Genomic DNA, 23,917 nt, shown 5'->3' with positions numbered 1-23,917 from the left:
CGTAAGTTTCCACAACTTACATTGGTCCCTCCCAAGGTGTTTGAGGTATTTATCGAGCCTTCTCGTGACTGTTACACGATTTTGGTCTCCGATGGCCTATTTTCAAGTTTAAGTATAAAAAAGTATATTTTTGGACTTAGTTTTCAAACCAGAAGTCCCGTGCTAGTTCCGTAAGTTACCACAACTTAAATTGGTCCCTCCCGAGGTGTTTGAGGTGTTCCCTGAGCCGTCTTGTGGCTGTTGCACGATTTTGGCCTTCGATGGCCTATTTTCAAGCTTAAGTGTGAAAAAAATTCATTTTTCGACTTAGTTTTCAAATCATAAGTCTCGTGCTAGTTCCTTAAGTTTCCAAAACTTATGTTGGTCCCTTCCGAGGTGTTTTGAGGTGTTGTCCGGGCCGTGTTGTGGCTGTTGCACAATTTTGGCCTTCGATGGCCTATTTTCAAGCTTAAGTGTGAAAAAAGTACATTTTTCAACTTAGTTTTCAAACTGGGAGTCCCATGCTGGTTTCATAAGTTTCCATAACCTACGTTGGTCCCTCCCAAGGTGGTTGTGGTGTTGCCTGGGCCTTCTCATGACTGCGACATGATTTTGTCCTCCGTTGGCCTATTTTCAAGCTTAAGTGTGAAAAAGTTCATTTTTGGACTTAGTTTTCAAACCGGGAGTCCCGTGCTAGTTTCGTAATTTTTCACAACTTACATTGGTCCATCCCGAGGTGTTTGAGGTGCTCCCCAGGCCGTCTCATGGCTGTTAACGATTTTGGCCTATGATGGCCTATTTTCAAGCTTAAGTGTGAAAAAGTACCTTTTTGGACTTAGTTTTCAAACCGAGAGTCTCATGCTAGTTCTGTAAGTTTCCAAAACTTACATTGGTCTTTCTCGAGGTGTTTGTGGTGTTCCCAAGTTGTCTCGTGACTGTTGCACGATTTTGGCCTCCGATGGCCTATTTTTAAGCTTAAGTATAAAAAAGTGCATTTTTCGACTTAGTTTTCAAACCGTGAGTCCCATGCTAGTTTCATAAGTATCCACAACTTACGTTGGTCCCTCCCGAAGTGTTTGAGGTTTTACTTGGGCCATCTCGTGGCTGTTGCACGATTTTGGCCTTCATTGGCCTATTTTCAAGTTTAATTGTGAAAAAAGTGCATTTTTCGACTTAGTTTTCAAACCGGGAGTCCCGTTCTAGTTCCATAAGTTTTCACAACTTACGTTGGTCCCTCCCAAGGTGTTTTCTAGGCCCTCTCGTGACTGCTACATGATTTTGGCCTCTGATGGCCTATTTTTAAGCTTAAGTGTAAAATAGTACATTTTTGGACTTAGTTTTCAAATCGGGAGTCCTGTGCTAGTTCCGTAAGTTTTCAAAACTTAAATTAGTCCCTTACGAGGTGGTTGAGGTCTTCCCCAGGCAGTCTCATGGCTGTTGCACGATTTTGGCCGCCGATGGCCTATTTTCAAGCTTAAGTATGAAAAAAGTGCATTTTTCGACTTAATTTTCAAACCGGGAGTCCCGTGCTAGTTCTGTAAGTTTTCACAACTTACGTTGGTCCCTCCCGATGTGTTTGAGGTGTTTCCCGGGCCGTCTCATGGCTGTTTTTGGCCTCCGATGGCCTATTTTCAAGCTTAAATGTGAAAAAAGTACATTTTTCGACTTAATTTTCAAACAGGGAGTCCCGTGCTACTTCCATAAGTTTTCATAACTTACGTTGGTCCCTCCTGAGGTGTTTGAGGTGTTCCCCAGGCCGTCTCGTGGGTGTTGCATGATTTTGGCCCCCGAGAGACTATTTTCAAGCTTAAGTGTGAAAAAAGTACATTTTTCGACTTAGTTTTCAAACCGGAAGTCCCATGCTAGTTTCGTAAGATTTCAAAGCTTACGTTGGTCCCTCCCGAGGTGTTTGAGGTGTTGTCCAGGCCTTCTCATGACTGTTACACGATTTTGGCTCATGATGGCCTATTTTCAAACTTAAGTGTGAGAAAAGTGCATTTTTTGACTTAGTTTTCAAACCGGGAGCCCCGTGCTAATTCCGTAAGTTTCCAAAACTTAAATTTGTCCCTACCGAGGTGTTTGAGGTGTTCCTTTGGCATTTTCGTGACTGTTACACGATTTTAGCCCCATATGGCCTATTTTCAAGATTAAGTGTGAAAAAAGTGTATTTTTCGACTTAGTTTTCAAATCGGGAGTCCCTTGCTAGTTCTGTAAGTTTCCACAACTTACATTGGTCTCTCCCGAGATGTTTGAGGTGTTCCTTGCGCCTTTTCGTGGCTGTTACATGATTTTGGCCTTCGATGGCCTATTTTCAAACTTAAGTGTGAGAAAAGTGTATTTTTCGACTTAGTTTTCAAATGGGAGTCTCATGCTAGTTTCGTAAGTTTTCACAACTTACATTGATCCCTCCCGAGGTGTTTGAGGTGTTTCCCGGGGCTTCTCGTGACTGTTACATGATTTTGGCCCCCCGATGGCCTATTTTTAAGCTTAAGTGTGAGAAAAATACATTTTTGGACTTAGTTTTCAAACTAGGAGTCCCGTGCTAGTTTCGTAAGTTTCCACAAGTTACATTGGTCCTTCCTGAGGTATTTGAGGAGTTCACCGGGCCTCCTCATGTCTGTTACACGATTTTGTGGCATACTAACTTTTGGGATTGTGGGTGACACATTATACTCTAGAAGGTGATGCGATTAGATGAAAGGAAATATCTAATTTCAATCGAAAAACAAACTACTCTAATCCCAAATGAGGACAAATGTGAAACATGTCAGGCTTTTTTAGTATAACCAAAAGTCTTGATACATGCTTTGCAACATGTATAAGAATATGGTGTCAGCTTGATGAGGGGTTAAATATTTTTTAATTAATTACCCATTTTATTTCAACATTCCACAGACAGAAAAAGTTAGGCATCAAGCACTTGAATTTAGTAGAAATTACTTGTTAGAGCATCTCCAACATGAGAGATATTTAGAGCATTTTAGACATTTTGTCTAGTCTCAACACAAAAATGGAGTCTCTACCTCATCCTCCTATGCTGGCTACATGTAGACAACCTTGGAGGCTAGACAACATAATCTCAGGAGTAAAAAAGTGTTGTTGAAATACAAACTAGGCAAAATACAGAATTCACTTTTATATATTTTTGCTACACAAAATGTGCCTATTAGGTGTTAGAGGTGCTCTTAGAGTTGCTACAAAGTCTATAAATACCCAAAGTATACACTAATAGAAATTTCAGTTTCTTAATATTATTTCCCTTAATTTTCAATGTTGTATATATTCCTCCTAAGAAGCATATGTTTTTTTTTCCAAAAATCAGGATACGAATACACCATTGATACAACAAAGAAATATGTTTTTTTTACATATTTTCATTTTGTATGTATATGAATATAACATCCACAAACCACCAAAAATAATGATTTTTTTTTTTTTAATCTGGGAATTTGGACTATTCAATATGCATGCTAGTTTATTCATAGTTTATAAATGCAACCAGTTCAATATTGAGGATCCGGAAGAAGAAGATGAAGAATAAGTTTTCAGAGATTGCTTCCTTACTCTTTTCTTTTTCTATTAGAACTTAATATATTTTATGCCATGTTTAGTATATATGCAACCTGCTTGAATGAAAGAAAATTTCAACATGCGGTACTTGGGCAATGTGTTTAGCAGAAATAAGGTCAGACAAAACAAAGGAAGCATGCCATCCTTGTTTTAGGCCAGAAATTTCTAGAAGACCATCATTCACATAAGCCCCAACAAAGCCTCTCTGTAAAATAAAGAAACAATTTCAAAAACACCACTTTTAGCTTGAGATTTGACAAAGTTTCTTTCTAAGAATACATCAAGCAGGTAGTATAAGTTCCTATCCTAATTATCATCAAATAAAAACAAAATAACAAACACATATGATCCTATACAAAAAAAAAAAAAAAAAATGCAGTGCATAGCTGCTCATGTAGCATAAAGACACCTAATAAAGAAGAATAAGAATAGAACAAACATGCCTCAAACCTAATATCTGAAAGGATATGTCTTTGGGAACAACTAAAGGAAGTGTCTAAATGCATCCAGGAACCATGGTCATATTTTGAAGCATCATAGCCACATAATAGAATTCGGGCAAAAAACAATTCCAAAATTGTAAGTTACGAAGACATTTGGGTTGTATAATGCTTTTAAAAAAAAAAATCCTATTTCTAATCTGCAATCATTGGGGTATTTTATTTTTTTGAGGGAATACATTAAATTATTATAGAGGAACCAGCCTCACACCAACTAAAGGAGAAGAAAATTCTGCTTTTCCATTCAAATGTTCTTATAGGTTTCAAAACAACATTTAACTTCTACTAAACACATTGCATTGGTTTTATTTACCTATATGTGCATAGCTACTATAAGAACTTGTTATTTACTTTGGTAAGGCCTACAAAAAAGCAACTATAATGCATCATCATTATGCTGATAGATATGGCATTTTAGGTGGCCAAAAAATTATACCTTCTCCAAATACTCTGGCTTCAGATTACCCGATGGATTTCTTCTACTCGCATAGTTATTAAGATTTAAAGCAACTATTGACTTGGCACTGAAAAGATAAAAACTATTAGGGTATATGAAATGAAAAAAATCCAAAACTAAAAAACATGGAAAAATAACCATCCAAGAAATTAAAAATTAAAAAGAAAAAGAAAAATAGTAATCGGCTAAATGTGTAATACTATGAAGATTTTACCAATGTAACTTTCAGGAAAAAATCAAGACGGGAAATATTTGGGTGGAACCAATCTAATGAATAAGATATTTTAAATCTTGTCACAGGCACACAAAAAATGTATATATATATATATATATATATATATATTTGTAGTCATAAAAAAATATTTTAACAGAGACAATAACAAATCATCACTCTGATTGTTATACATGCAAAGCAACAAATAGTAACACTCTTGAAATTGACCTTGATGGAAGTGAAACTTGTTCCCATTCTGAGCAAGTGGCCTTTTTCACATACATCCTTAATATGTTCTTGAGTCCCTTACAATTACAATGTTGTTGAGGATGCAAGTAAGCAATGACGAGCTAGTCATTATTTTGAAAGATTAGGTTACACAATCACAACATAGGGGAGGTAACCAACTGTACACAAATAATATCACTAAGCTTGCACAAAAGAACTATAATTTTGTCATCACAAACACATGTGTTGTGTTTGTGTTTCAGTACATAGATGGAAGTCGGCAGCGGTACTCTCCAAAATCCAGACACAGAGTCATGGCCATAAATGCCTACATGAATTTACTAAATTAAACAATATAGTTACCATATGATTTCTTCAAAGTGAAAGTTGGGACATGAAACAAAGTGAAAAGTACTGTTGGTAATGCACTAGTGGAACCTTTAATAAGCAAAATCTAAAGAGTTCACTAAGTAAATTATTAGGCAAGGTAAAGCAAATGGTTGCCATAATTCAGTCATTTTATTGCCAGTATCCAGTGGTTCCCACAATTAACAAATCATGGATGCTTGACTTTGTATTTGAGAATTTACATTCACTCCATAAATTTGTTGTCAATCACCCCTACATCATCAACCAGAAGAGAATTTACATGCACCCACTTGTCTTCTTTAGGATTCACTTGTAAGTCATAACTTAAACTATTTTAAGGCCTTAATATTTAATTACAAACTTGAAAGAATATGGAGAACATATTAGGTAGATAACATTGAACAATTAAATTTACCCTTATCACCCAATTTCCTGTAATTATAAAAAAAATTATAATAATAAACACAGAAAAAAATGGGTAGAAATTTGTAGCACACTAACAGCTGTTCATAAACTTCAATATAAACAACACAATGAAGAGCATGCTTAGGAGCATAGAGGTAAAAAAATTCAATTGGTTCACTTATGGTTCATATGTAATTTTCTTTCTCAAACCATCTCATCAACTGGATCTGTTACAAGAATAGCAGCCACAATCAACAAAATGATAGTTCAAGTTGAAATTGTTTATTATTTTACATGATAAAATTGATCCAATACAATATATCTATATATTGATAATGGCCACAACATACATATACATAGACATTCTCAATCAAAACTGTACTGGTAAAGTGTGTTACAAATACATTTAAAATATTCTATTTTCATAGCAGGTGAAAGTGTGCAATCAACTTGCAACTATATTGCCATCATGTGAGCTAAACAACACCAAAAGTGACCTAGACCCAGTCCCCAACAAAGTCAACAATAAAAAGCAGAGTTAAATCAATAGATCCCTTTCAACCTTAGCTTCTCATAGACGACATGAAAAATTACAAATATGACATGTAGTTTTAGATTGTTATTTCCAATTTCACTCTATCACTCATCATGTAGTTCAACTATTATTATTATTTATCAACAAATAAAGATTCCATTAAACTAAAATGTGGGATCAAAATGATCAAAAACAACACCCAAACCAACCCTACATAAATACAATAGAAATCCTTATCTACCAAATTAACCCTTTTTCGGATCCAAATTTGCCATCAGTTAGATTGTCACAATAGAAATCCTTGTCTATGGCCACTTTGTTTATTTTGGTAAAAAATATTTTTTTACTAATGAGTGAAAACCCCCAGAAGAAGGTTTTTCAATACAATAGATTAGGGCTTTCAATACATACACAATGAAGGACCAAATATACATGCAAATACATACACAATCAATGGATTAGGGCTTTGAAACTAATATGAGAGAAAGGAAAAAGAGGGGAACTAAAATCAAACCCATTTAGGACATCAAATCCACAAAACTTTACACATCAAACCACTTCAACCAAACCCATTTTTCAAAATCAACACCAAATTAAATTGAAGACATCATAACAACCCTAGAGCACGATTGAGAAAGGGGGACAGAGAGGGAGAGAGAGTGACCGAGATAGACAGAGCGAAAAACAGACTGTGAGTGAGAGAGTGACAGACCGAGAGTGAGAGAATACCTGTGAGGATACGGCGGTAGTGATCTGGGACGGTGGTGGTGGGAGTGATGGTGGCGAGCGACGTTGGTGGCGAGCAGCGTTGGTGGTGTACGCTGAGGTGAGGTGATGTAGGGTGAGGTTTGGTGGTCAAATCTGTGTGTGAGAAGAAGAATCGATATATCTAAGGCTCCAATATATTCAATTCCCTCTAAAATTTTTAGCAACTAAACTATTTATTTGGTGACAAAATTATTTCCTCACCAAAAGATAAAATTATTGGTCACGAAAATAGTTTTCTCACTAAATGATATTAAAATATTAAAAATTATTGGTGACAAAAATATATTCATCATTAATAATTTTATAATTGGTGACCAATTTTTTCCTCACCAAAAGTCTGAAAATTTTGACACCATCCAAAAAATTAACGGGAAAATCTTAGGTGACAAAAAAAATATAACTAATGACGAAAAATAATTCCGTCACCTAATTTTTTTATTATGTATGTAGATTGGTGACGAAATTTTATTTTTGTCTCTAAAAATGGTACATTTTGAGACGAAATATTATTTTCTTCACTAAAAGGTATGTCTTTCGTGACAAAATTTATTTTCGTCATTAGTTTTCGTCTTCAAAGACACTTTTTGTTGTAGTAAATATTTAATTATTTTTTATTTTATTTATTTATTTATTTATTTTTTGTGATAAGGACAAGCGTTGTAAAAGTTGTTGGCACCGAAAAAGTTGTCAGAAAGTTGCTGCAAAGTCGTTAATTGCGGATGGTGGTGAGATGAATAGATAGGTGACTAGATATGTGACATTTGAATAGATAGGTGAGAAAATTGTTTGATATGTAATGCACACCGTATGCTCTACACAAAATTACATCAGTTTTTATGAATTTACATAAGTGATCTTACAAAAATGTGTAAGTTGAATATAAATTTGCATAATTACATAAGTTTTCACAAATTTACATGAATTTGTATTCAATTTACTCATTTTTGTGAGACACTTATGTAAGTTTGTAAAAACTTATGTAATGTTGTATTGAATTACATACGGTATACATTGCATACCGAAGCATTGGCAAGATAGATGACATTTATATATAATTAAGTTTTAGACAAATAAATATATTTTTGGACAGATGACTGTAAATATAATGTATTCCCTTTGTAGAATCTGTCGATGTGATAATTAGCAAGTTGAAATGAATAGACTGATTACATTTACATATTGGATTTATCATCTTTATTTCCATATCAGTGCTGCCTCTGATTAAAGGACCCCCCAGAATCATAAATGAACCGGTTCTAAAGCGATCAAAAAAGACCATTTTATTTACATAAAAAAAAAGAAGTATTGCAAAAGAGACTTGAACCATGTGCAACTATTCATCTTATTTATTTATAATTTTATTATTTTATTGGACTGATTAATCCTATGATTAATTTATAATTTTATTATTGATTAGTATTATTTGATCAAAAGGTAATTCAAGGAGTCCAAGCATTCAATCACTTTCAATTTTAAGTCAAAGAACCCAATTTTTGTCCATGATGCTAAGTCCATTCCATTGACTATATAAACCCAACAATAATATAATAACATCCAACAACCCATCCTCAAAAAAAATAAAAAATAAATAAAATAAATAAATAAATAAATGACAATATGGGCATTTTACAAGAACATTTTATTATTCCTCAATCACAAAGATATTTCTACCCAAAACCATGAAACCTGAAAAATGGGTCTTACAAGGTAAGTTTGTTCCATTCATACACTAGCTATTTTAGTGGACAAATGAAATCCTTCTCAAGGAAAACATACTATAATCTTTCGCATGATGATCAAACTAAATCTTTATATTGATTATCATAGGGCCTGCTATCAACTGAAAAGGAAATAGTTGTCAAACGGCTCTCGACTATCGCAAAACAAGGTCTTAGTGAATTCAAAAGTGAAGTGACTTAGATCGCTAAACTTCAACACTGTAATCTGGTTAGGCTTTTGGGATGTTGCATCCATGAAGAAGAAAGAATGTTAATTTACGAGTAAATGCCAAATGGACGCTTGGATTCTGTCATTTTTGGTTTGCCCTCTGGACCTTCCTCTTCTATGTCTTGTTTGCTTGAAATTCGTATTTGAACAACCAAAGAGAAAATATACTATGATAATGTGAGCCATGACATAAGTCACTATTTAATGTCACTGGGTATTCTTGTATACTAGTTTCTTAATAATTATTCATCAAACAATGGCATAAGTCATTTTTCAAGTATATCCAAGTAGGTGGTGAAACAAGACAGTAAAAGAAAAATCAATGGCATAAGTCATTTTTCAAATGGATATAAATTTGAAAATCTATAAGTCAATGAAAACCTTAAGTGGCTTTATTCAAAACAAGTGTAGAAAACACAAGAAATAAATCACTCAAAAGGGAGAAACAAAGAAAGGGAGGAGAGAGAGAGAGAGAGCGACAGGCACAGACAGAGACTATGAGTGAGAGAGGTCGAGCAAGAGAGAGAGAGAGAGAGAAGCCTGCAATACGTGTACAAAGCATTACATATATACAGACACACACATATTAAACATCATCTTCAAAATTTTTAATCCATTACAGCCACATATTTGAATGAACCCTACAGCAACAATATCAGAAAATGAGAAAACACAGAAATGAGGAGAGGGAGGGAGGGAGGGAGAGAGAGAGAGAGGGGCAGAGACAGACAGATAGACTGTATGAGAGAGCTCGAACGAGAGAGCGAGAGACGGATACACAGACAGACTGAGAAACAGCGCGCGCGCACGCGAGAGAGAGAGAGAGAGAGAGAGAGAGAGAGAGAGAGAGAGAGAGAGAGAACATGTGATGTGCGGCTGTGACAATGGTGATTTGCGCTGGTGGCGGTGGCGGTGGCGATGGTCATCGCAATGTTGCCCGTACAGTAGGCTACGGTGAGAGAGGTGATTTCTGTGAGGTTTGGTGAGGTGTGTGTGTGATACACTGTTGTGAAGTTGTGTTGCCTAACAGACCAACGCGCGCGCAACAATAAAAGGATTGGCGCGCATTGAAATTTCAACCTTTAGTGACCAATCTTATTTTTGGTCGGGAAAGGAATCAATTATGCAGACTATAATGCTTTGGTAGCCAAATATCACTCAACAATGACAAAATATTAGTCGCCAAGCGTCCTCTTTCGCGACTAATTTATATTTTAGTAGGGAAAAAGCAATATTGCCAATTAAATTTATTTTTTGTAGCGTAAAATGTATACTAACATCCTGTTTAGTAGCTAAAAATGGAATTTTTGCTGACTAAATTTGAATTTAGTCGCCAATAATAAATATTTATCGACTAAAATATTTTAGTAGCTAGATCTTGAACCAACACCGACAAAATTAATTTTTAGTTGCCAAAAATTGGACTTTTGGCGACTAAAAATTTTTTGGTCGCCAAAAGTAGTTGCCAAATGTGCATTTTGTTGTGGTGAAAGTAATACAAGTTTAAACTATAGAGACTGTTAATATGATTCGTTATTTTTTTTGGGATACGATGAGTTCCTTTAATTTGATCATATATGATGAAGATATTGTAATTAATTATTATTATTATTAATTTTTTTTTTTTTGGGGTCTGTCTAGGCAATTTAACACGAGGAAGGAAATCAATAATTAGAATCAGATTATATTTATTTTCTTAATCAATTTCTTTATTTTTAAATTTTTAATGAAAAAATAGTTGCACCGTAACATATTATGCGGGAAGTGACATAAATGCGAAAATTTATTACATGTTAAGAGGATACTACGTGATTTTGATATTTTCTATTAATTATAAGGGAACTGTTAAGATGTGCACCTTATTAAATAGTGCACATCATGTACACATTTATTTTAAACCATTAGATATTTATAAATTAATCTCAACCATCAAATAATTTGGTTGAAAATATTGAATACCCACTCAACCGGTTACAAATTTGTTCATGGATTGTTGTATGTTCCACAAACCCTCTTCACTTTGTTTTCCCAAAACTGTTATTCTTCAGACCAATCTGAAGCTCCTATTCGCCCTCTTTAGACACGACTTCGGAGCTCTCTTCAGAGACGACTCCGAAGCTCCTCTTCGCCTTCTTCAGACACGACTTCGGAGCTTTCTTCAGACACGACTTCGGAGCTTTCTTCGCCCTCAAACCTCAAGGTATGTCTCTCTCTCTCTCTCTCTCTCTCTGTCGCTGCAACTTGTTTCTCTCCCTCCATCTCCATTCTATGAAACCCTAGACTGAAATCCCCTTCATCGAAACTGCCCATTTCACCATTGTGAACTCACTAGGTTGGTTTATAAAATTAGGAAAATATGAATTGAATCGGTTGAAATCTGATGTGTATTTACTTGAAATTTGGCTTGAGTGTGTGAAATCTGATGCGTGGGTACTCATGTAACTGATATGAGACTGTAATTTTTTATTTGTTTATTGAAATCTGTTTATGTTTGTAACAATTGTTCTTTTGGTGGCTTGTTTTTCCTATTAGAAAGAAAATTACAGTGGTTTGGGATGTATTACCTTTAGCAATTATTTGGGAATTGTGGAAAGTGAGAAACGAATGGATATTTTGATGTTACTGTGACTTAGTTGAATACCCATTTAGTTATTTTTGTTTTTTTTTCATCAAAAGTGTTAAAAAATTATCTCTAATTATTTCATTAAATCTCATGAAGGGAGAGTTATTTTTTTAGCAAATTGAGAACCAATAAAGTAAATCTGAATTTGATGGGGAAAAAAAATGAAGCATTGGAGATGGGTTTTCATGATCAAATTTGATGAAAAGGGGAATTTTGGATAAGAGGAAGGTTTTTAAAAAGATTTTAATGAAAGGATTTTAGTAGTTCATATAAAATCAAGTGTTTTTTACTCAAATTTGAAATCAAATTAGTTGAAAAAATTGGTGAAAGGTTGGAGATGCTGTAAAATGGTTTATGAGATACCTTGGAGACAATGAAATGCCAAAATTTGATAGGACTAAGGCCTAAATTAGAAAATCTACAAGGTATTAATAATAGAATAAAAGTTATGAAATGATGAGATTTTTAACACTATATGAGGGAGAAGCTGAGTCTGTTGATTTAGGGTTTTTTTACCTTGGAGTCTATTGTGAAGTGTTTGATAGGTAGTAGGTTGTGTGGTTGTTGAAGAGGGAGAGATCTATATTTTCAGGTAATTTAACCAAAGAAAATGGTTATATCTGATGAGAACAAGAACAACCCCACTTTGATTAAACCCATAAACTTACAAGAAATGAGTAGCAGAAGGTTTGGGGTGGAGATTAGGCCCAACCGTGGAGCTGTAAGCATGATTAATCAAAATTTAGCTCAAGCTCATCCTTACCCTTGTGTTGTCAACAAGAAAGTCTTGTCAGAAACCCATGAAATTTGTGATAAGTTACATCCTCAGCCAGCTCATAGACCAATCACAAGGAAATTTGCGGCACAGATTGCGAGCACACAACAAAATTGTCTGGAGAAAACTAAGAAACCCGATTCATCATCTGTTCAAAGCTTCAGAGTCTGGGAAGATTGTCCAGTAATAGATAAGGAACATAAGGAAGCTACAGACCCCCCAGTTCCAATGTCCTTGGAACAAACAGAAGCAGTCCCGGATGAAGAGGAACAGATGGAAGTTGAAATGGAAGATATATTTGAAGAGCCCGTTATGGATATTGACAGCTGTGACGCCAAGAATCCACTAGCATTAGTCGAATATGTCCACGATGTCTATGCCTACTATAGAAAAATGGAGAGTTGTAGCGGTGTTTCACCAAGCTACATGTCACAACAACCTGACATCAATGAGAAGATGAGGGCAATACTAATTGACTGGCTTGTTGAGGTACACCACAAGTTTGAACTGAGGGATGAGACGCTATTTCTGACTGTTAATATTACAGATCGGTTTTTAGCTCAACAAGGAGTGGCGCGAAAGAAGCTACAGTTGGTTGGTTTGGTCGCAATGCTCTTAGCGTGCAAATATGAGGAAGTTTTAGTACCTGTTGTGGATGATTTGCTTTTCATTTCAGATAAGGCCTACACTAGGAAAAAAGTTCTTGAAATGGAGAGATTAATGCTTAATGCATTGCAGTTCCACATGCCAGTTCCAACCCTGTATGTTTTTATGAGAAGATACCTTTAAGGCTGCTCAATCCAACCGGAAGCTTGAGCTTTTATCTTTCTTCCTGATGGAGCTCTGCCTTGTGGAGTATGAGACACTCAAGTTCGCGCCATCTTTCTTGGCTGCTGCAGCGATCTACACTGCTCAATGTACACTCTACGGGTTTAAGCAATGGAGTAAAACCTGCGAGTGGCACACACACTATACACTCTTTTTTCTTTTTCTTTTTTGAATTTTCAGACTAAATTTCAATATACACTAAGATGTTGAATGTTATGATGATGTGAACAGAGGCTAGTTTTCTTGAGTACTGGTCGTCATGCATTGCTGCTGCAACTATTCTATGTGCAGCCCATGATATTCCAAACTTGTCTATTGTCAATCCTGCACATGCTGAATCATGGTGTGAAGGACTTCGGAAAGTAAGAACATTTTATTATGATTTAGGTTGGGCATACAAAAAAATAGTAAATCTATTTGAATATATGCCAACTTGGAAAATATTTGTTTTTTTGCAGGAGAAAATCATTAGCTGCTACCAGTTGATGCAGGAAATTATTGTTGATAATAAGGGAAGAAAGGCTCCAAAAGTGTTACCACAACTCCGAGTGATGACTCAGGTCAGCATCAGGCCGGGTGACTCATCATCCTCATCTTCATTATCATCTTTTAAAAGGAGAAAATTAAATAAAAGCTTGTGGGTAGATGATGACAAAGGGAGCTCTGATTAAGGTATAAAACAAAAGAAAATGGTGGTCCTAGTTGTCTAGAATCGTCAATATTTTTCGGAGAGTTTTGAGAAAAAAAAGGAAAAAATTAATTGACTTGATTGGTGTAGATTATTAGTATATAATGTCTTGTATGTATTGAAGCTTGGAGAGATTTGTTATAGTTTTTTTTGGTGTTTTTTGGTGGGCATCGCCATTCATTACTGGCTTTGCAGATTCCCAAGGGAAGAGGATTTGGTACATATATAATTTTTGTGTGAGAAAGTGAGAGAGATTGTTTAAAGTGGAAGAGTCATGGAGTGTGAAAGAAGTGGGTGATTGAATTCAAAGTTGGTATGGATGATTGAATGAAAGGGAGAAGATGGTGGGATCATGGTAGAGGATTTGGGGTTAAAAGAGGGGAGAGAAAATCAATGGTTTAGTTAAAAATTAAAGGGTGTTGAAGATTGAAACTTTGAAGTTTGAGCTATGTTATTCATCATGGGATATTATAGTCAAGCTTGTCATGATCTTCTTAGGCCACACATCATTGCTTCAACTGGAGAGCAAAAGAAGAGGAGAATAAAAGATGGCTTTCATGTAATTATAAACTACTGAGTGTTAAGTGTGTGTACATACTGATATATGGTGTGTTCCACACGTATTGTATTTGGATTCATCAATACAATTTTATATATTTGTTTTTTCATATCTCTCTCTATCTCTCTGTCTCTTTTTATTGTACTGTGCCATGCACGTGAATGACAATGTAGAATTTGTAGCTTTGCCATTTGTTTTCATTTAGAGGAAGAACTTTTTGAGAACTAACTGTGGAATTTTGTGAGGCATAAGCTAGATGAGTGCAGAGAAGGGGCTCACAGTTGGTCCCTCAAGCAATAAAGGTGGAGAAGTTATTCCATGCCCCAAAGGGCACGGCATGACTACTTGGTGCTCGAAATCAGATGTGATCCGTGAAAAAAGTGAGGTGCGTAAGTTTGTGTTGGTATTTGAGGAGACAACAAAATTTTATGACATAAGATCATGACATAATTGTGTTTTTCAAAATCAATGAGATCTACAAATTTGTATTGATAATTGAGGGGACAACAAGGGATTGTGACGTTTACTGATTGGTCAACACATGGTACCCATAGACACTGAATAATTTTCTGTATGGTTTCATTTCAATGAATACACTCCTTAGCCAGTGAGCTGACCCATGACTGTTGTCTATGGGCCAATTTGGCAATACAGTTAAAAGTCAAAAGTCAACTTTTAACTTATTTTGAGTCACATTATCTTTTATATTTTTTTACATGTTTTTCCAAAAAAAATTCGAAAAATTAACTTTTTAATTATCTTTTCAAAACACTCCTATGAGCCTTGGCCTCTTGGATTGCAGACAAGCATGTATCTCTATCTCTCAGGTTAATACCTAACATTCAAAGCTCCATCCTCCATTATTCATTGATCTATATCATCCATGTCAGACCTTGATTATGAAGCAATGGAATGCTCCTTTCAAATCTCAGTAACAATACAAACACCAATTATTATAGAAAAGTACAAAATGCAGTATTGCTGGATGAGCCCACACTCCACAAGAATTCCATTCACTTTTCTGCCAAATAATTTGTGTTTATAGTATATGTTTGTTAGGAATTCATGATACTTAAATAGGATTGATGACACGAAACACCAAAAAAAAAAAAAAAAAAAAAAAAAACAAACACACAAAAGATAAATCACACGTGCAAACAAAGAATACAAAGTTTACATGATTCATTTCAAACTAAGGTTATGTTCATAGCTGTTGTGGTTTTTAGTATTGTTGAAGGTATACTATAAATAATAACATTATCACCATATCTAAGCTTACTAGTTGGGCTAAAAAACTCTGGTACTGATGATTTAGAAAAAAAAAAAAACCACAACTATAATTTGATATTTTTAATATCATTATACTTTATCTAATACTGATACGTTTCCTGATTAATCAAGTGTATATTAAGTGTGTATAAATTGAAATGTATGTAGTGGGAGATATCATGGAATTCCAAGGCAATTAAAGCTACTTTAATTTACAGTTTCTCCACTCAACAAGCAAGGGAAAAAAAGAAGCCTAGCTAACAATGAAGTTGTCACTTATCCCCAGATTCCTGACATTTGGTATACTATTTTTGGTTTTTTTTGCATATACAATCATAATTTTTTTAATTCTTTTTAATCAGAAAAAGATAGAAGCATGGGACTTGATGACATGGTGGTATAAAAGGTGAACATAACATACATTTTAGACACTACCTTCATTTGCCATACCCATGCATTACATACACATGCTTCTTCGTCTTTCTTTTTTTTCTTTTTCTTTTTTAAATATATATTTTTTAATTTACTAGAGACAACAAATTTGTAGAGAGTAGGAAATGGGTTTGTTCAAGGGAAGGTGTAAGAGAGAAGAAATAATTTACTAAAAAAACTTTTGTCGACTAAAATTTTAGTAGCAAAAAATGTGAGACTTTAAGCGACCAAATATTTAGTAGCCAAAAGAAGAACTCTTTGTTGATTAAAAATTTAGTAGCAAAAAATATGGGACTTTAGGTGACCAAATATTTAGTAGTCAAAAGAAGAACTCTTTGCCGACTAAAATTTTAGTAGCTACAAATGTGGAACTTTAGGCGACTAAAAGTTTGGTCGCCGAAAATGGTCTAATTTAATTTAATGTCTAACTTTTTGGTGACTAAAATTTTAGTCGGAAATTGTATACATTTGGCTACTAAAATAATTTTAGTCGCTAATTACCTTTACTGATAATTCTTTGATGACTACTTTCGCGACCAAATAATTTAGTCGCTAAAACCCTTCGGCGACTAAAAATTAACTTTTGGCGACTAAAAATTTAGTCGTCAAAAGTAAAAATTCTTATAATGTTACGATTCATTAGTAAAAGTTATGACATTTTTTTAATCTTATTATGATTGTGGAGAAAAAAGTTGTGGTTATGATTCATTAGTAAAAGTTATGATTTGTACTATCAAAAGTTACGATTTGTCATGGTGAATCATAATAAAAAATGTTACGATTCAAATGTTATGACAATTAATTACAAATAACTATATTTGTTATGAGTTGTCATTATATTGTTATGATTTATAGTGTCTTTGTTATGACACTTAGGTGAATATTATGACATTGTTATGATTCATTGTAGTATTGTTATGATATTAGAAACAAAGTTATGATTCTTTCTATAACCTGTTACATGACCGGTTTAGAAGGTCACTTTTTGTGATGTGGCACGATATGGACCACACAATAAGTGCATATTATATGCCTTTTTATAAGGTGCACATTGTAGACTTTCCCTAATTATAAATGTATATATATCTTGTTATTTTTTCAAACACTTAACATAAATGAAATGAATTTTACTATCATATTAAATCATAGTAAAAAAAAATAAAAATAAAAATAACACACATCTACTGAAATACATTCTGGAGGATTATAGAGAAGAGAAGTCTAGAAGTGATCCTAACCCCACATGATATCTACCCTGGCACCAAAAATTCCTCCATAAATGTAGTTTGGTTTCCAGTATGGTTGCATTTATGTGACTTGTTTTTTGACTTGATGCACGTATGCGGTTTTTTTATTGGATTAATTGTTGATCATATTACTTTTTAATTTAAAAATTAAAAAGTCATTAAAAAAATTAAAAAATCAATAATTTATATCAAAAAGTCAAAAATTTTATTTTTTTTCTACTTTTTACACATCTTTTCATAAAAAAATTAAAAAATTATCCTAAATATATTAATTTTTTTATCTTATATTTTAGCTAAAAAATTTAAAAGTTACTAAAAAAATTTACTCTTAAACGAGGTGTATGAAAAGATTAAAAAATTATCCTAAATATATTAATTTTTTTATCTTATATTTTAGCTAAAAAATTTAAAAGTTACTAAAAAAATTTACTCTTAAACGAGGTTTTAGTATGAATTGTGTTGGGGTTTTGTGGTTTATTTTAATGGTATGTTTTGTTTATTATGAACTATTTATAAAGTAAAATCTAATTGATTCGATAATAATAGTTTTATGATATTATTACATTTTATTTTGAATAAAATTTATACTTTTTAAAATCATATCCGTTTAATTTTTTTATAAAGACAAATGACATGAACATCATAAGGGAGCTTTTTTGATAAATCCACTTTCTAAGAGTTTTATTCCATCAAACTCATATTCTTTTTGACTATTCTATTAGGTCCTATTTGACATAAGAAGACCAAAATATCCTTTTCATCTACTTATATTCCATTTAACTCACATTATTTTCTTATGTTTCAATAAGTCCTATGGGTGACATTATTACCAAAATACCCCTAATGTGAATGTTCACACCGTCAATGTGAATGTTCATATCGTCAATGTGTAGGGGCTCGGCCCTTGTCGATCCTCGTGGGTGCCCGGAAAAATTTGAGTTGGGGCCGGGGCGGACCCGGCCCATTGACAATGTGAATATTCACATTGACATGTTAACATTCACATTAATAGGAGTGTAAAATTGGCCCGCGTCCCGTGGCGGCGCGAAACCCGCCCATGGCCCATGGCCGCCCGGGGCGAGCCCGGTCCGGCCCGCTGACAATGTGAATATTCACATTGACATGTTAACATTCACATTGATAAGAGTACAAAATTTGCCCGTGGTCCATGGGCGGCCAAAAGCCCGCTCGCGGCCCGGGGCGGGCCTGACCCGACCCGTTGACAATGTGAATATTCACATTGATATGTTAACATTCACATTGATAGGAGTGTAAAATTTGCCCGCGCCTCGTGGCTGCCCGAAACCCGCCCACGGCCCGTCGGCGATCCGGGGCAGGCCCGGCTCGGCCTGTTAACAATGTGAATATTCACATTGACATGTTAACATTCACATTAATAAGAATATAAAATTGGCCAGCGGCCTAGGGCGGGCCCGACCCGACCCGTTGACAATGTAAATATTCACATTGACATGTTAACATTCACATTGATAAGAGTGTAAAATTGGCCCGCAGCCCGTGGGCGGCCCGAAGCTCGACCGTAGCCCGAGGCGGGCTTGGGCCAATCCGTGACAATGTGAATATTCATATTGATATGTTAACATTAACATTGATAGGAGTGTAAGATTTTCCCGCTTCCCGAAGCTTGCCCGCGGCCCGGGGTAGGCCTGGCCCGGCCCGGCTCGTTGACAATGTGAATATTCACATTGACATGTTAACATGCACATTGATAGGAATGTAGAATTGACCCACGGCCCGTGGGCTGCCCGAAGCTCGCCCACGGCCCGGGATAGGCTCGTTTGGGTCTGGGCTCGAGCATGTCCGAGACCCTAGGCTAAGGCCTAGGCCATTACTTTGAAGCCTGGCCCGGCCCATCAGCCCGTTTAAGGCCCATTCAAGGCCCAGTCCGAGGCCCAGTCCGAGGCCCAGCCTACTCGATGCGCAATGTCTTTTTTTGTGAAAAATAATAAAATTTTGGTAGAAAAAATTAAAAAGAATTAAAAAAAATGGCCAGGCCCGCCCAAGCCCGACCTAAGCTCGAGGCTAGGCCCAAGCCCACTGGCCCAACTCGAGGCTCGATCCATCGGCCCGCCTAAAGCCCGAATACCCTTGTGCCAGGGCTAGGGCCTGGGCCTAATTTTTTGGCTTGTGGGCCGGGCCGAGCCTGCCCGGATTTTTTCGGACACTCACGAGGCTCGATATGGGCCGGGCCGGGCCTCTACCCATTGATGATATGAACATTCACATTGACGATGTGAACATTCACATTGTGGGTATTTTGGTAATTATGTCTCCCATAGGACTTATTGAAACATAAGAAAATAATGTGAACTAAATAGAATATAAGTAGATGAAAATAGTATTTTGGTCTTCTTACCTCAAATAGGACTTAATGAAATAGTAAAAAAGAACGTAGGCTGCCCGAAGCTTGCCCGCGACTCGGGAAAGGCTCGTTTGGGCCCGGGCTCGAGCCTAGTCCGAGACCCTAGGCTAAGGCCTGGGCCTGGGCCATCACTTTGAAGCCTGACCCGGCTCATCGGCCCAGTTAAGGCCCATTCAAGGCTCGGTCCGAGGCTCGGCCCGCGCTGAGGCCTAATGTCTTTTTTTGTGGAAAATAATAAAATTTTGGTAGAAAAAATTAAAAAGAATTTTAAAAAAATGGCTAGGCCCGCCCAAACTTGACCCAAGCCTGAGGCTAGGCCTAGGCCCATCGGCCCGACCCGAGGCTCGACCCACCGGCTTGGGCCCGGACCCAAAAGAGCCTGCCCCGGGCCACGGGCTAATTCTACATTCCTATCAATGTGCATGTTAACATGTCAATGTGAATATTCACATTGTTAACGGGTCGAGCCGGGCCTACCCCGGGTCGCGGGCAAGCTTCGGGCAGCGGGCAAATTTTACACTTCTATCAATGTTAATGTTAACATGTCAATATGAATATTCACATTGTCACAGGTCGGGCCAACCCGCCTCGGGTTGCGGGCTAATTTTACACTTTTATCAATGTGAATGTTAACATGTCAATGTGAATATTCACATTGTCAACGGGCCGGGTCAGGCCCGCCTTGGGCCGCTAGCCAATTTTATACTCTTATCAATATGAATGTTAACATGTCAATGTGAATATTCACATTGTTAACAGGCTGGGCCAGGCCCGCCTTAGGCCGTGGGCAGGTTTCGGGCAGCCACGGGGCGCGGGCTAATTTTACACTTCTATCAATGTGAATGTTAACATGTCAATGTGAATATTCACATTGTTAACGGGCCAGGCCGGGCCCACCCCGGGCCGCCGAGGGGAGGGCTTTTGGCCGCCCATAGGCTACGGGCCAATCTTATACTTTTATCAATGTTAATGTTAACATGTCAATGTGAATATTCACATTGTCAACGGGCCGGACCGGGCCCGCCCTGGGCCGCTGGCTGGTTTCGCGCCGCCACGGGACGCGGACCAATTTTACACTCCTATTAGTGTGAATGTTAACATGTCAATATGAATATTCACATTGTCAACGGGCCGGACCCGCCTCGGCTTGCGGGCGGGTTTCGGGCCACCCACGGGCCAATTTTGCATTCCTACCAATGTGAATTTTAAAATATGAATTTTCACATCATAAAATTGCTAACCGTTCAAAAAATAATTATAAGGGTATCAAAATTAAATATAAGGGCATAAGTATCCAAGAAAATAATGTAAATCAAGAAAAAGGACTTCTCGAAATAAAACTATACATACATGGGACTAAATGAGTTAAAAAGTTCCTTCATAGACTTCTTGGATTAAAACACTCCTAAATAGAATTTAACAATAAAAATCTCAAATCATAAATGTAATCAATTTCTTATATATATATATTTTTTCTGAGTAAATAACAAATAAAAAGGAAAAGGGTAGATGTACAAATTTAAATAAACGACAAGAAGATTCAAGTTTCATGTGATTCCTCAAAAGCCAAAATAGATCAATTTGACAACAAAGCATAGATCCCAAAAAAACAAAAACAAAAAAAGAAAAGAAAAAAGACAGATAGGCACTTAGGAAGCAAGTTCATTGACAAGGCCATGAAGCTTTCTTTTCTAACACTTCGGAACATATCCGACCCATCATGTGATAAAAGGAGACGAGCTCAGATATCTGTTCTACTGGCATTTTCCCAATCACTTTCCTTGCTAAACTCTCTCTTTCCTCATTCAACTTCAATCTGGCCAAGTATGAAGATGCATTCCTCACTGTTGCTCCCATTTGCTTCAACCTATTTTCTTGTTGAGAACTCAATGCTGTGTTTGACTGCAATTAAATAACAATACCCCATTAAAATCTTGCATCACAAACCATTACATACAAATATAAGAGAACTGATAGACTCAGGAGTAGTGCACAGCAAAATCTATATAATAAAAAATTATCATACACTTCATAATGATCATATCATATTCTGGTAATACCTGAAGGAATTCGGCCCCGACTTCAAGCTCAGATTCCTTAGATGGATGCATCTCCCTGCCACCAGCATATATAATCCTCGCAAGAGAGAAACTCCGGATGATAACTTTTCTCTTCTTCTCCATTTCTTGATCAAGCTTCAAAGATTTTGGCACCCTGGTTGTGGTAATCCTCTTCTGATATGCAATCACTGCCTTCACAAATTCCTGCACATTCCCATCCCCCACCAAATCAATAAAAATCAAAATCAAATAACCATTTTTTCAACTACCATTCATCGATCACAAAAATTTATTTAGTTTCTAGCTTATGTGTTCGTTGCAGAAATAGAAAATTACCTGATAAGCAGCAGGGCATCCGGGATAATCAAATTCATCAGAGTCGGGTCGCCTCATTCTCTCCGGATGAAATTGGAGTCCCATTATAAACTTACCCTCTTCAGGATTATAAGCATCAGGATCATAGAACCCTTCCACCAATCCATCGGGTGCGAAAACCATGGGCACAAACCTCTGTGACAATCTCTTAATACCTTGATGATGATAACTGTTAACCCAAATCTCCATTTTACTATCCTCCAAAGAATCTTTAAACCAGTGATGCAATGGTGTGTTCTCCACCACCTTCACTACATGTCTGTGCCCATCATAATCATCATAATCAACGTGAACCACCCTCTCATGATCTTCTGGAAGCTTCTCAGACAGTTCTTTCCCTATGTCTTGATAAAGGGTACCCCCACATGCCACGTTTAGGACCTGTGAGCCTCTGCAAATTCCCAAGTAAGGTACGTTTCTCTCGAGGCAGAGCTTGGCGAGACTCATTTCGATTGTGTCCTTTTCTTTGTCAATGGCGGTGTCGCTTGCGTGGAGTCTCATGATGTCTTCTAGTTCTTCCTGTGAGAGATCGATTGTTTCAGCTTCGTAAAAAGATGGATCGATGTCTTCTCCTTCACAGAGAAGGACGCCATGGATGGGTTCGAAGCTGTCTAATAACATGTGGATACCATTAACTCGGGGGACGATGACTGGTACGGCTCCATAGCCTACTATGAGATCGAGATGATATTCACCTGAGAGTTACGGATACAATTAAATGTAACCCAAAAACTATGAAAAATCAAATATATCATAACCCAAGTACACAACACAAGGATTTATTTTATTTTATTTATTTAACGAAGAACCTCTATAAAATAGTCACTTTTGAGTATTAAATCAATTGCGATGTATTTTTTATCGAAGAAAATTGGCAACTGGTTTACTATACAAAATTTTGATAGAAATTTGGAATATTATATATCATCCATTATTTGTCATTATCTTATTTCACTACTTATGATTAGTATATTTATTTAGGGATAAACATTAAAAAAATTAATGTACATGGGACAATAATAAAAAAAAAGAAAAAAGAAGTGATATATAAATATTCTTTTATTTTAAATATTTTCAAAGATATTACACAATATCAATCGATACCAATACGTAAGAATCTTGATAACATTATTTAAACCCATAGTTGAAGCCCATGATTCTCTCAAAGATCAAAGAACAATCGATATACAATAAATATATATCATCTACGCATTGATAGGTGAAAGTAAAGAATCAAAAATATACCGACAAAATCAACAATCTTGTTCTTGCGAACGCTTCGTCTGGAAACTATTAAGACTCGAGGAAGAATCATAGAGAGATCAGTAGTGGCCATGTCGGTGATGATAGAGATATAGTTTTGGTTCTCAATCGATGTAGGGTTTGTTTGAGATTCTTATTTTTGTATTGTTATTTTTTCAATATATATAGATATATATATATATATATATATAGAGAGAGAGAGAGAGAGAGAGAGAGAGAGAGAGGTGGACAAAGTCTAGGCACCGAGTAAGGTCTCGTTTGGGAACATGCTAATTTAGTAACTTTTTGACTATTTGGCTAAAAAGGTAGGTAAAAAAAACTTATTTGTTTGGGATGACTTTTTAGTTAATTACGAAAAGATGTGCAAAAAGTAGAGAGAAAACAGAATTTTTGACTTTTTGGTATGAGTTATTGACTTTTTGACTAAAATGATAATTTTTTAA

The 23,917-nt window shown here is 36.0% G+C and overlaps 1 protein-coding gene and 1 pseudogene across 2 annotated transcripts; one reads left to right on the top strand and one right to left on the bottom strand.

Moving 5' to 3' along the window:
- Nucleotides 1–10,894: 10,894 nt before the first annotated feature.
- On the top strand, nt 10,895–14,554 carry LOC114263101 (G2/mitotic-specific cyclin-1 pseudogene; annotated as a pseudogene). Its single transcript, XR_014345574.1, has 2 exons — nt 10,895–13,560; nt 13,657–14,554. The product of XR_014345574.1 is annotated as a G2/mitotic-specific cyclin-1 pseudogene (transcript).
- Nucleotides 14,555–21,215: 6,661 nt separating this feature from the next.
- LOC114322192 (putative glutamine amidotransferase GAT1_2.1) lies at nt 21,216–23,623 on the bottom strand. Its single transcript, XM_082897216.1, has 4 exons — nt 23,457–23,623; nt 22,173–22,906; nt 21,837–22,040; nt 21,216–21,678 (listed from the first exon to the last, which is right to left on the bottom strand). Exons 1-4 carry the CDS (start codon nt 23,545–23,547, stop codon nt 21,439–21,441), a joined length of 1,269 nt encoding a protein of 422 aa, XP_082753342.1. The 5' UTR covers nt 23,548–23,623; the 3' UTR covers nt 21,216–21,438.
- Nucleotides 23,624–23,917: the final 294 nt, after the last annotated feature.

The sequence above is a fragment of the Camellia sinensis genome, chromosome 1 (assembly GCF_055761805.1).
Source record: "Camellia sinensis isolate YWXY chromosome 1, ASM5576180v1, whole genome shotgun sequence".
Classification (NCBI taxonomy): Eukaryota; Viridiplantae; Streptophyta; class Magnoliopsida; order Ericales; family Theaceae; genus Camellia; species Camellia sinensis.
This window is presented reverse-complemented; position numbering and strand designations above follow the sequence as displayed.

Coding starts and splice junctions, on each gene's coding strand:
- LOC114322192 (XM_082897216.1), bottom strand. CDS start 23,547: ATGGCCACTACTGATCTCTCTATGATTCTTCCTCGAGTCTTAATAGTT. Junction 22,907..23,456: donor CAAGATTGTTGATTTTGTCG/GTATATTTTTGA, acceptor CGTAACTCTCAG/GTGAATATCATCTCGATCTC. Junction 22,041..22,172: donor GATGCCCTGCTGCTTATCAG/GTAATTTTCTAT, acceptor GGGAATGTGCAG/GAATTTGTGAAGGCAGTGAT.